The sequence below is a fragment of the Prionailurus bengalensis genome, chromosome A1 (assembly GCF_016509475.1).
Source record: "Prionailurus bengalensis isolate Pbe53 chromosome A1, Fcat_Pben_1.1_paternal_pri, whole genome shotgun sequence".
Lineage (NCBI taxonomy): Eukaryota > Metazoa > Chordata > Mammalia > Carnivora > Felidae > Prionailurus > Prionailurus bengalensis.
The window spans coordinates 162,777,721-162,791,785 of record NC_057343.1 but is presented as its reverse complement, the minus strand read 5'-3'; the positions used below and the strand labels follow the sequence as shown (position 1 = coordinate 162,791,785).

The 14,065-nt window shown below is 35.5% G+C and overlaps 1 protein-coding gene and 1 pseudogene across 1 annotated transcript in view; one reads left to right on the top strand and one right to left on the bottom strand.

Moving 5' to 3' along the window:
- ST8SIA4 (ST8 alpha-N-acetyl-neuraminide alpha-2,8-sialyltransferase 4) overlaps positions 1-6,782 on the top strand; it is a 97,731-nt gene extending 90,949 nt beyond the window's left edge. Inside the window, 1 exon segment of the mRNA XM_043594464.1 lies at positions 2,438-6,782. Coding sequence (XP_043450399.1) covers positions 2,438-2,720 — 283 coding nt within the window. The 3' untranslated portion in view covers positions 2,721-6,782.
- Positions 6,783-10,858: 4,076 nt separating this feature from the next.
- On the bottom strand, positions 10,859-13,246 carry LOC122479831 (annotated as a pseudogene).
- Positions 13,247-14,065: the final 819 nt, after the last annotated feature.

The window sequence follows — 14,065 nt, the reverse complement described above, 5'->3', positions numbered from 1 at the left end:
AATAGGATGCTTTGTGATCTGAGTTTAGTTTTCAAAACACAATTTTTATTAATATTAATTAATTAATATTCTAGGTATATCTTTCCTATTCCAAAATTCACAAATTTTTTTCCTCCATAAAAACCTCACTGAAGTCACATCACGTACTTGAGAATTGTCCCCAAAATTACATGTTTCTATTGTTTTCTTCTGGATGTACTGATGTCTCCACTATGCTCTTTTGCCTGCTAGCTTTTAGATGTCAGGCGTTTGAGGGTAAGGAGATGACTTCACTGATTTTCTGTTGTGGTATCATATGGGGTGCCCTGGATCAAAAAAGGTTGAGTTACTATGTATCTGTGATACTATTTTAAAACATTTAGGCCAATAATTTTGCCATCAGTGTTTTTTTTTTCCCTAACACTATAATTGCTTATTTGTATTCATAAAAAAGTTGCTTTGGTATTTTGTCTATGAATGATCAGAGTTGAATGAATATTCAGGAAATCTTTCCAGAATTAGAAAATGCAAAGTGTTTATTTATAATGTGTTCTTGAAGTCACATATAATGTGACCTTGGAGTCCCATATAAATAATATGGCATTATACTATTTCCTGATAGCTTTTTTTCTCACTTTAGAAATAACATAATTCAGCACAAACTTCATATTGTCAGACTATTCCTAATCATTGACATTCATTGGTGGAAATAGTCATTTTTTGACTGAGTTTGAACTTGCTTCACCTGTTTTAAAAATTTATAAATAAATGCATTTTTTAAAACTAACCAACTTCATCATCTGACATCTGTAATCACACACAGATCACATTACAAAATTTTCCAATAAGAATCATTCTATGCTAGAACATCTGCTTTCTCAAAGCTGAGACAGCTTTGGTCTCTATCAGTCTCTTCAAAACCTTCAAACCATAGTTTAACTAAAACTTCTCACACAGAATCAATATCTGGGTTTCTTCATGATGTCAACAATGCATGCGCTATGGTTTTTGTTCATTAGCTACCTTTGTGTTATGAGAAAATTCTTATATAATCTTCTTTGAAGACTCCTTCCAAATGTTCTTTACTGAGAATAGGCTTTCTTAAAAAACTTTTGTTACAAAAGATCTATAGTGCATTTCATATGGCTCAAAACATTTAGCACGTGGCCTTTACCCAATTAGAAAACTAAAAGATGTGAAAGGTCAATCCTGGTTCAGAGAGGGAGAAATGAAGGGGGAAAAAAGAGGAACAATAATGGATAAGTATCTTTTCCCTGTTTTGGATGTTTGTAGGGAGGTTTCAAAGTCCAATATTTCTTGATCAGCATTCAGTAGTCTAGATGTATTTGATGTCCCCTGGAAAACATCATAAATTGGTAAAAAAAAAAAAAAAAAACCCAAAGGAAAGAATACTGTGTAAATCCAAGGCAAGTGTTTAAACACAGCAATGGCCAAAATTTTATATAATCTTGCCCTTACATTTGGATGGCAGGGTATATATTTCCCCAAATAAGAGACAATAGTAAAAACAAAAATTAAAAAAAAAAGAATTATTAACTTTATTTTATTTATAATTGGACAACTTTGAAAGTTAAAGAAAATCTATACCCTTCCTCTTTTAGCTGTTTCCACATGAGATAATGAATATGCCGAGAAATACTGGAAACCCCCTTCTTTGCCAGGGGTGATGATTAACTTGTGAATTTGCATGCTTTTCAGGTGAACAAAGTTTGACAACAATGATGGATCTGAACATTTTGGAGTATTTTATCACCTTTGAAAATGAACAGTATAAAATACTTATCAGCATTAAATTGATTTTGCTTATTTAACAAAGTGTTAAACTGAATAAGTGGTGAACTGTTTATGTTCATATGTTATTTGTTTTATGTCGTTGTTCTGTGGGTTGAGGCAACATTTTTAATTAGCTTTAGTACAATGGGATTTGGACAATTGAAATGAAATAAGTCAGTATAATGCAAGTGAAGCATTTGTTTGGATTTTTAATTGAAATATCAGAGATTTTGAAAAACCCAGGGGCAAAGTTTCAAATTTTCTTTTTCTAGGAGAATTACTCAATCTTTGCCCAATTACTGTGTCTTTTATAGTCGTATTTAACACTTTCTGAGAAGATTCTATTCTGTATATTATGTATTTGGTGCTAATTCATTTTGAATATGAGATTCTACAGTAATATTTACATACTTTCTACGTCCCCTGTTTATTTATATGACCTCAAAAATAAGGAAATAAAGGATAAGAGAAAATAATATAAAGAGATTAAATTTATAAATGCTTAAGAAATATTTCTTCAGGAATCTTTTGATTGTTATTCATAAGCATACTTTTCAAATTTGATTTACTTTAATTCCACATAGTATACTTTGCTGTAGGGTATGTTGTGTGTTCCTCTAAATTCTTCTCTTCTGTGTGTGTGTGTGTGTGTTTTCTTTTCCAGTTACTGGCTGACAAACAAAGTTCCCATCAAAAGACCCAGCACAGGTCTCCTCATGTATACACTTGCCACAAGATTCTGTGATGAAATTCACCTGTATGGATTCTGGCCATTCCCTAAGGATTTGAATGGAAAAGCCGTCAAATATCATTACTACGATGACTTAAAATATAGGTACTTTTCCAATGCAAGTCCTCACAGAATGCCATTAGAATTCAAAACATTGAATGTGCTACATAATAGAGGAGCCCTGAAACTAACAACAGGAAAGTGTGTAAAGCAATAAAGCACATTTGAAAACATACAAACAAACTGAATATGCACTTCTTTTCTGAAGATGCTTCCTAAGATTTGAAAATAGGATCCAGAACAAGACTGAGTTTCAGTATCCACCAATTATCTGAAAGGTGATAAAGGACATTTATGAGAAATCCGCTACCAGCTGATGAAATACCTGCAAAGTGCTCTAAAAAACATATTTCGACTTCAAGGGTCCTAGTAAGTGCCACTTCCACTAAGAACACAGTTTGAATGTATAATCAGTAGTGTTTACAAGATCCAACAATGCACTTGTCATTAGTTAATGAGGCAAATATGTTCATCACTGTTGGGCTGCCACGGCAATGCCAAGCACATTAGAAGAGTAACCCAGCCCTGGGGATTAAACCATCCTTGTCAGAAGAAATCAAGATGGAAATAGTTGGAGCAGTGAAATCCATAAGATTAAACAACTCAAGTAAATGCCTTCAGTCAGGACTCTGAGTCTGATCATGAATTTTATGTTTTTGTTTTTGTTTTTGTTTTTGTCTTCTGGAATCTCTTTTGGTTTGGGTATTGGGTGCTTAGAAATCCTTTCTGAGATAAAGATGAATGAGATAAATAACCTTTAAGAAATCATTTTTAAAGTTCTTATATTTTTAAAGAGCAATCACCCAATGACTTTGTAAAAACGTTTTATTTTGCACAACTCTAAACCTCCAGAGTTTTTCCCAGTGGTGTAGAAGGTACCAGCTAAACTGTGCCACTCAGTAATCTTGAGCCATTCTAAAGGAAAGATGTTCAATGTCATCTGAGATGGTAAAATTAGCAGGAAAAAAAAGTACTTTTGGTACCAAAGATTATACTGATGTTTCTACACAATAAACCATTCTCCTTTCATGAAAATAATATATTAATATATTATGATGCTACTAATACAGAAGTTGTCTTTAAATATGTTGAATTTTTCAAACTCAAACTTTATTTTTATTTGAAGAAGACTTCCATAACTTTTACATTTCATAATAATTTTCTGGAAGCATTTTGCCCTTTAGGATAAATGTCAGACTGATAGGGCTGAAATCTGACTTCCAGTTTTTTGATATTCCCCTTATTACTCAAATGGAAAGATTGGCATTCTCTTTACATTACTGTTAAGTTTTCTTAGTGCAGAAATAACGTGATTAATAGAATGCTGTTTCCAAAACAGGGATGATTACTTTTAAGAGGTTTAATAATGAAACTGTGTCAGCATTTTGCACTTCAAGTGAATGAAGTTGACCAATATTTTATCTGTGGTTAAATTTATTCACAGTACTACATTAATGTGTTTTCAAAGAAGCACATGAAATTATTAATAAAGTGATTCAAAAAGTTTTAACATGTGATAGAATTGACCAATGGGCCAGTTTTCTGTTAACTTCTACTTCAGCGGCAGGTAATTCTGACAGTGAATTGTTTAGAAAGCAGAAGTCCTGTGTTCCCACTTCTACTCTTGGATTGAAACCCTTAGATGACCTCTTGTTTCTTAGGGAAGGCAGTGTAAGAAAAGAAGAAATAGTGTGGGGAACATATATGTTTTGTTTCTTAGGGAAGACAGTCTGAAAAAAGAATAAATAGCATGGAGATTATATATATATATATATATATATATATATAATCATAGAAAAGGATGTCCACAGTAGTACAGTTCTTAATATATTAATAATACATGGTATTATTTTTAAAAATATAAGAGAACCTTGGGTTTCAAAATCCTATTTTTTAGAATTCATGTGTCTCTAAGAAAACAAAATAGAATGCATGAAGGAGATACATAGCTAAAAATGCTATGAACATGATGCACTTTTATCATTAACCTCTTATTACCTAATGGAAATCTTAAAAGAATTAGGCACAGGTTTTGAATGTAAAGTTGAAAAGTCTGATTTATGTAACAAATCCAAAGTAGGTAATTTATAGAACCTTAATTTTTACTATTTGTGGGTAAGTTGTTGGAGTAGTCTTTAATTTGAATTTGATAGAAAATTTGAAGTCACAAGTAAATTCTGGTAGGTACTATCCATCTCAGAGCTCATTAAAAGTATGTCTTACAAAGCAGCAGCAAGGAACCTTGCCATTTTTACTGCATTATCAACAAATGTATTTCAACAATTTTAAGGCCACAGCAAAAGCATCCAGCCACTCATCGTTTTGTGCATTAATGTTTATCTCATAGATGCATTGAGTAGTGCCTTTTTAGCTTTGCATTGCTTTGTTACCCTATACTTTGTGTTCTCTAAATAAATTGCCCAGTTCTGAAAATGTTCAGCATATAAAAAGGGCTTCAGTATCGACTGAGACTACTTTTGTTCATCTCAGGGAACTTTCAATACTCAAGAATGAATTCAATTAAAGGTATTTAGTGTTCAAAGAAAACAAACTGTACAAGACCATTTCATTCCCTATTGTATACCTTTCCATTTACCCCACCACCTCCACAATCTACTGTGGCCTTCTTACAGGGATAAGGCAAGGAGATCACTAATAGCAAGAAGAAGAATTCCGTTTAACCAATAAGGGCCAAAAGGGATCATGATAAAATAAAATTATACATACGTACTTGAAACATCTGAGTTTTTTTTTTCTTTTGAGACTATCTATCATATGTTCACAGCTTTAATTTTTTGTTTCTTTTTCACAATTTACCCCTGTACCTGGCAATGCTCAGGCAGCTGATTGTGAAAGATTCTTGTCCTTTAGAGAACATGGTTGTTACTGTGCTGTTGACATGAATAGGCCATGGAAACATTTTTACCATTACCCAGCCTGTTCTATACTTAATATTATGTTGCTCGAATAAAAAAAAAAAAAAAAAAAAAGAATCAGTAACAGATTTTCCGGGCAAATCTAGTGATTCTGCCCATGGGACTGATGAAATTACTGTGGAAGTTTTTGAGTCTCAAAGAAGGTGCTGGGCATTCAAATGTCTTTCTGTATTGTATATCATATGAAATGTATATCAATCGCTAATGGGAATTTCTACATATATGCTTACATAAGAAATTTATTTAAATAATGCTATGGGTAGTGTACATACCAACTAGTTATTAAACTTCTCCACAGGAAAAGGGTGAACAAAGTAATTTATTTCTAATTGAGCCAGTTAGTCATAATGCACACAATGTGGTATTTGGTTCATAAGAGTTGTTTTCACGTGCTTATTGTTGGGGGTATCTATAATTGTGGAAGAGGTGTAGGAAGAGTTGTGTATTGTTAGTTGTTACCTCTACAAGTTTGAAAGTTTCCTCATTAGACCTTATCAAGTTACCAATGTTTTGAAAATTGAGTGAGAGAGGGTTATTGTGCATATCTGACAAAAGAAAATCCAAATAAAGCCCACCTAGAAATAGATATTTTATTATATATGTGCTATAGATATATCTATATAGTACAAATAGACATGTGTGATGCATATATACAATGTTATATATGTGTGTCTGTGTTATATACACAGAGTCTGTAATATACACACACTAGATTTGTGTTATGCTAACATCTTCAGAGGCTGTGCTGTTAAGCACTCTGGAGATAAGACCACTTTAGAATAAAGAAGTTCTTTTGAGACTTCAGTTACTAACTTGAAGAGGGATCTACTTTATAACTGAATTCTATTGTTCATACTTAGAGTGTCAATAAGGGTCTAGTATGGCCAAATCTTAAAAAAAGAAAAAAAAAGAAAAATTAAAAATTAAAAAAAGTTTTGAAGCTGGCAATGTATTTGACTTAGACTTTTCAGATTGTGGCTCCGGGCCCTGTGTCTCCATTTAAGTAGCACCTTTTAATAAATACTGTTTCTTTGTGTAGGCAAAAAGCACAAGTGTTTCAAATGTATATAGCAGGAGAAAAAAAAAAGAGTTTACAGAGATAGCACTGCTGCACAGGATAATTGCTACTGAGTATTTCTTAAATCATTTGTGAAATTGAAAGATGAGATTTATTCTGTCAAGTTCATTCTGTTCAACACTGTTTCCTATTGTTTATGTATAGCAATTGGGTGTAATTGTTTTATCATTTGTAAAATTGTAAAATAAATTAAATCCCCCCCTTTTTTTTCCAATTCTTCTCTTATCTCTTACATTTAAGCCCTCGGTTCCACTTTATCTGTCATTATAAGGAACAGGGGTTTTTGGGCTTTTTTGTTTTTATTTTTATTATTTTTATATATAAGAAAGTGCATGAGTGGGGGAGAGGGGTAAAGGGGGAGAGAGAGAGAGACAGAGAGAGAGAGAGAGTGCGCATTCCAAATAGACTCCACGGCCAAAGGCAAGCCTGACATGTTGGTGCAATCCCACAACCCTGGGATCATGACCTGAACTGAAATCAAGAGTTGGATGCTTAACTGACTGGGCCACCTAGGTGCTCCTCATGAGGTCCCTTTTATACCATTCTGCACTTGTAAAGCATTTGCTAGAGAACCATTAACAATGGATAATGAATATAGACCTTATTTGTATTTACATGATTACTTTTTATTTATAAGGATCCATATGTCGTGGGTAATCCTTATTGATTCTTGGGATAAAATAAGACCTGATGTGAAGCTGTAAGATGGATATGGCAATATTTCAGTTTGACAGATGAGATTGAGAGGTTATGTGATTTGCTGAGGGTCACACAGCTTAGAAGTGAAAGAACCAGGATTTGAATCCAAGTGGTCTGACTTCAGTGTCCACATTCTTACCCATCACATTTTGATGCTGCCTCTTTTTATTTAATGAAATTATTATTTAATGAACACAAATAAAAAGCATAAGTAAGTATATAGGAGGGGTATATAATTTAGACGTTGGGACTGTCTGATAAACTATCCCTGTCCCAAGATAGAGCAATCATCCTCTGTGTCTTCCAAGTCAGTAGCTCTCTCCTAGATGGTGCTGGATAAACATTGCCAATTCTTGCTCCAAACTCTTCCTATATTTTTTTCATGCAAATTTGATTACTTTTATGTTAGAATCTGACTTTATGTATCACAAAATCTACTACATTACAGCTATATAAAACTCTCATTATGAGATTCCTATGCAAACATTTGATTGAATTTGGGTGTTTCATTCATCTCTATTAGCAACTACTGAAATATCTTAAGGTTGAAGTTCTGCAGATGGCAAAGTTCATGCATTTCCTATATTTTAAAAACTTTTTTACTAGTGTCCTCTTTATAAGAATAGGAGTAATTAAACTCCAAATTAAGGGGGCAGCTTAATGATTTCCCCTATTCACTAGTTTCAATATGCACAAGCCCATGAAAGAAAAACAATCTTGGATGTAAGAATAAAATTGTTTGATTCATTCTTTTATTTTTAACATTTATTTCTTTATTTTGAGAGAGAGAGAAAGAGACAGACAGACAGACAGCATGGGTGAGGGAGGGGCAGAGAGAGAGGAGAAAGAGAATCCCAAACAGGCTCCATGCTGTCATCACAGAGCCAGACCCTGGGCTGGATCTTACGAACCGTGAGATCATGACCTGAGCTGAAATCAAGAGTCAATGCTTAACCACTGAGTCACCCAGGAACCCCAATGTTTGATTCATTCTTAAAACATATATCTCAGTTACTTAGTTGCTTAGTTTCTGAAACTTCAATAAACAAGTTATGTGAAATAATTGAATGCCAATATAGAGCTCATGCTCTCTCTCTCTCTCTCTCTCTCTTTTTTTTTTTTTTTTACTTTTTTGTTTCCAGATTGCTGATTTCTGACTCAATTACCAAAGCAGAAGTTCTCAAGTAAACACAGAGAATACTAGTCCAGGACATGTTCCACAAAAATATGGTCTTTGGATAAGAATTTTGTGTATCTCTCCCTTGGAGATTCAGAAAATATATCAACATAGTAAAGGATCTGAGAAATCTTACAATAAAGAAAGGAATTTCTATGTGAAAAGACACTGGTAATTTTACATATAACTTCTATTAAGTGTGAAATTATGTTCTACACAACACACTTTGGATAATACTTCAGAACATAACAGTGCAGAAAAGAAAACACGTAACAGCAGGCAGAAAGGTTGATAATTAATTTATTCAGTGTTCTTTTTCTCATAGATCAAAATATTATCTAATAATATTTTCAAATATAAAAATATTTGAAACATTCTACAAAGTTTCTATATTAATTTTTACATTAACAATTATTCTTTTTTTTCCCTAAAATATTAATCAGATCATGGCTACATTTTTTAAGAGCAGTCTCAGACCTAACTTTATTGCTCATTCTGGGCAATGGGAACAAATTAGTTAGCATGAAGGCATTAACAGCACAAGAAGAAACAAATGCTATGAGGTGCTAATTTGCATTTTCTAGAAACACTCAGTGTATTATAGTAAGCTCTCTGCTGTCTGTCCGGCCCAACTTCCCTACCTCTACCCTCCCAACACCACACAGATGTGCTGTCTATGAGCACATCTGTCAGTGCTGCCAAAATGTAAACACACTCAGTTGGTAGCAGATGTTTTCCCGGAAAGATCGTACGCTGGAGTTGTTTCACTGTGGGTTCCATGTTAGTTTTCTCCACAATTGGGCATAGGGTCATTGTGTTCAAATAGATCATTTGTCTCTCAGATACAGAACAATAATGGTAGATGCAAGCTCACCTGTTTGGCATTTACCATGTGCACATAAATAGAAATGTTTCTTAAGTCTCTGCCAAGAAGTCAAATTAAAAAATATATATGGGCCTTTAATGTACTCTAAGTCCTTATTTGCTGAGCTCTGCAAAGCTAAAACATAGGTTTAGGTAAAAGAAAACTAAGTATTCCCAGCTTTTCTATGGCCATCACTGTAATACAATCTTGAGGATTGTTATAATAATTGCCTGTATTCATAGTTCTTAGTGCTACTTTTTATCAATATCCTAGGCACTCATTTATGTGGCAATTTAATTTTGTAGACACTTATGGCATGTTTTTCTTATGTGAGTTTATAAACTCATTTGATATGTATGTATTTGCAAATCTTCATGGTAGGTAAAATCTAAAAATACTTCATCTTATAATGGTTACGCTTATTCAAAATTTATGAAGTAATACTACTTATTAGGCACTCTACTAAACATGAGGTTTCCTTGGAAGAGACATACAAGAAAATAAGTAATCAGATCCTTCGGTAACAAGTATTCTATTTCTAGAGTTCCCAGAGAGTTCAGGAAGCATAAAGGAGGCCAGGCAGAGGACACAGGCTACATGGGGCATGGTTTATAGTCAGGTGGTAAAATCAAGACAAGCAATACTCCACTAACAAAGAACTAAAGAACAAAAACTAGCTGCATTTTTCTTCTTTTTTTCTTTTCTTTTCTTTTCTTTTCTTTTCTTTTTTTTGTTTTTTTTTTTTAGTAATCTGAAGAGTAGGGTCTGAGAAACTATTATCCCATAAAATGGAATTCAATTCCTGCTTATGGACATTATATAATTTTCACCCCCACTCCTAACCAGAATCATTTAAAAAAAATTTTAATGTATATTTTTAAGAGAGTATGTGAGCAGGGGAGGAGCAGAGAAAGGGAGACACAGAATCCGAAGGAGGCTCCAGGCTCTGAGCTATCAGCACAGAGCCCGACGGGGGGCTTGAACCCACAAACTGTGAGATCATGACCTGAGCCAAAGTCAGATGCTTAACCAACTGAGCCACCTAGGTACCCCTTAACCAGAACCATTTTTGAATTATAAGTTTAAATAAAACTGAAGTCCTCCCTAAACCAAATACCTACTACCAAGGCCAAATAACTGCAGACCTACTGAAATTATCCACTGAATAAGATTCTCCACTTCCAAATATCTCTGTTAATATTAATATCTACTTCGTTTCCAGCTAGATGGAATGCACCATAAAAAAAAAGTCTTGTACTTATCTCCAAGTAATGATTTTTAACAATGATTTATTTTTATCACTTTGATACGTTTCTAAATTATCATGACTTTTAAGTTTGATTTTGGGATGGTCACAGAATTTGAAAATATACCTGGTCAAACTTTCCAAGATACAGAATGTGAGCCTTCTTTTATTACCTCTCATTCAGTGACCACACCCTCACTTTGCTTCATGGGCTTCTGTGTTTATGTCCTTATCTAAAATGTGTTTCTGAGGATTTTTCTTCAGTCTTCTTCTTCTTTTATTTGTTTTTCCACCTCACTTGTAAATTTTATTGTTCCTGGAGACAGGAAGGCAGGCAGCCCTCACCCTGTACAGAGAGTGTCCCATGTTCTCACTTCTTCCTGGTGCAGTTGATGGGGAGCTTTGTGTGCCAGGAGAAGGGGAAGGCCTGAGCTTGGGCCAGACACTGACAGACACCACACAGGCCAAGAGCAGGGGGAAGGAGTCCAGGCAGCTGGAGGCCAGGACCTGGTGAATCAGCAAGTTCAGCAGGTTGTAGTCTGCGAAGGACATCTGGTTGCCCGAGATAAAGGCCTGGCCCCCCTGGTTCTGGGACAGTGGGATCTCAAAAAGCTTCATGTGCTCTGGTCATGCCTTTATATACTTCTCCTTGCCTGCCTTGTAGTTGTATAGATAAAGACAAGGTATTTGCAGCAAAGATCCTCCACATCGTCTTTCACCACATACACCACAGTCATCTCCCACTGGTCTTTCTCATAGAGCCCAAGGGAGCAGCTTTCAGATGGCATTGGATTGGTTCAGGATAAGATCTCCATCCTGAAACTCAGGAAGCTGCCCATACAAACTGGAGGCCTTGAGTGAGTCCTGCAGCCAGGCTTCCGTGGTCACCACTTCTTTCTTCCAGCTCCGGCCCTGGCCAGCCAGCAGCATGGGCATGGCCTTATAGCACCCATGAATAGGGAAGGAGACAATGGTGTAGGGCAGTGGTTGTAATACAGGCTGCAGGGGGTGGGGTGGCAGAACTCTTCTGTTCTCTTTTTCTTTTTTTTATCTATCTATCTATCTATCTATCTATTTTTGAGATAGAGAGATAGAGAATTCCAAGCAGGCTTCCACACTGTCAGCACAGAGCATAGAGCATAGGGGGTGGGGGTGGGGTTTGAACTCACCAACCATGAGACCATGACCTGAGCTGAAATCAAGGCTCATTCATGTAACCAACTGAGCCACCCAGGCACCCCTTTTCCCTCTTCTTTTATCTCTACACCTCTAGATATCTTACCTATTCTGATGCTTTCTAAACTGGCACATCTATGGATATGTGGGGATAACAAATTTAAGGAATCTACCCAGAGAAAAAATATGCATATTCATGTCATATTCATAATATAGGTTCCCTTTAAAACACAGTTCAAAGTGGTTTTAATGCAAATAGTGTATTGGGCACATGTTCCCAGGGAGTGGAAGTGAGGAAACAGGGTGCCAGAGACAGAATGCTTGTGTCCCTTCAAAATCCATATGTTGAAATCTAATCCTCAATGTAATGGTATTTGGAGGTGGGGACTTTGGGAAATGATTATGTCATGAGGGTGGAGCCATCATGAATGGGATTAGTCCTTATAGAAGAAGGGCCCCAGAATGCTTCCTGACCTTCTACACCATGTGATTACATAACAAGAAGATGGCTGTCTTTGAACCAGGAGGCAGGCCCTCAGCAGACACCCAATCTGGCGGTGCTTTGTTCTTGGATATCTCACCCTCCAGAACTATGAAAAGTAAAGATGAAAAGTTTATTATTCATAAGCCACATAGTCTATTATATTTTGTTATAGCAGACTGAATAGAGTAAGACATAGGGAAAGCAGAACAGGAAAGAAGAGAACTATATAAAGATGTGTTTTCAAATTGTTTCTGTGGAAACCGAGTGCTCAGTCCCACCTGGACTGAGGAAATTTAGAAGCATCTCAAAATTCAAGGAATGTAAAGAAGAAGCAATTATGCATCAGACTCTATCCTCCATTGAGAGTTTCTCCATGAGTGATAAACTTCCTGAACTTTTGGTTAGCATAAGTGAATTCTCAGGTAGCTCCCACAGATGTCCCAAGGCATGTGCCAGAAAAGCACCCAAGCAGTATGCAAGAAGCAATGCATGCTTAATATTAGGCACAGTCTGTGCAGTATTGTTTGCTAAATCAATTACTAGCATGAGACATGAGGCAGGGAAGAAATGAGGCAGTGCACAAGGTATTTAATCTAATGTACCACTTGTATAGGCTGGTAACCTCCATTAATTCCAATCCATAACCAATCCAAATTGTCAGATGGCTGTAAGCTTTACAGAAGAGGATTAATTTGGCAACTTTAGTCCTATCATCTGTAAACCATTCCAAATCATAATTGGTATTCATCATCTCCTTCTTAGAATTCCCTCTCTTCAGCTAATGTGGGTTTCTTGTCTAAGAGGTGACCCAAATCTTCAAGGAATTTGAGCACTTAGTTGACTTATCCATGGTGGACTCTGATTGCTGCAATTTTCCACTCAGATTTATTTCTGAGGACTGAAGCAACAAGAGACACCCCGTAAATCTTCTGGGTCCCAGACATACCTCCTCCTTCCCCATTGTATAGCACCAAATCTATCTCTCTGTCAAGTTTAGGGTCAATTTCCCCTGCCAAAATCATAACTCATTGGCATGAGCAGCCCAACTCAATGAGGTAGTAATCTTAGCTTCAGGTTCAGTGGGATCTTTATTGTGTCCGCTGGAAGAAACATTCCCACATTAGAAATCAAGACTTCTCATCTAACAGAGTCTGAATTGTGAATACCAGAAACAAAGATTTCCAAAATAGACTGACAGGAGTAATAGGAAAAGCAATAGGAAAAGTACCAATGGTACTTTTATTACTTGATAGGAAAAGGAACAGGAAAAGTACCAATGGTACTGTTATTACTTGATAACAAGACTGGAAGTCTAGATGTTAGGGACACAACATTATATATTGGCCATTAGTTTAATGGATATTATACATCTTAAAAGATAGCATACCAAAACTGCATGGTGTCTTAGCTCTGAGCTGTCATTTTACTGAGGAGTTAAGAGGTCCTTCTATTATCACATTAATACTTTATGGTGATACAGTGTGGAGTAAAACAAGTAGAGTCAGTGGTAATGGAAATGCATGCATTACCTCACCTTGTTTGCCATAAAATTGGCCTGTTAGTGCAAGGAAATTTTGATGATCCTATTCTAATGAATTAGGAGTTTTTTAAGACCCTGGATGATAAGGTTGGTGAAGTACTGAATGTAGGAAAGCAAATCCATACCCAGAATTATGTTAATTCTGCTAAATTTAAATTATTGTCTCCTCTTGAAGGATCTAATTTGAAAGGGTCCAATAACTTCACCATGTATCATTTCAATATGCCTTCAAATTGCTCAACTTGAGTGTGTACCATATTGAGGGCCCACATTGGTTGCTACCATTGATAGGTTGTACATT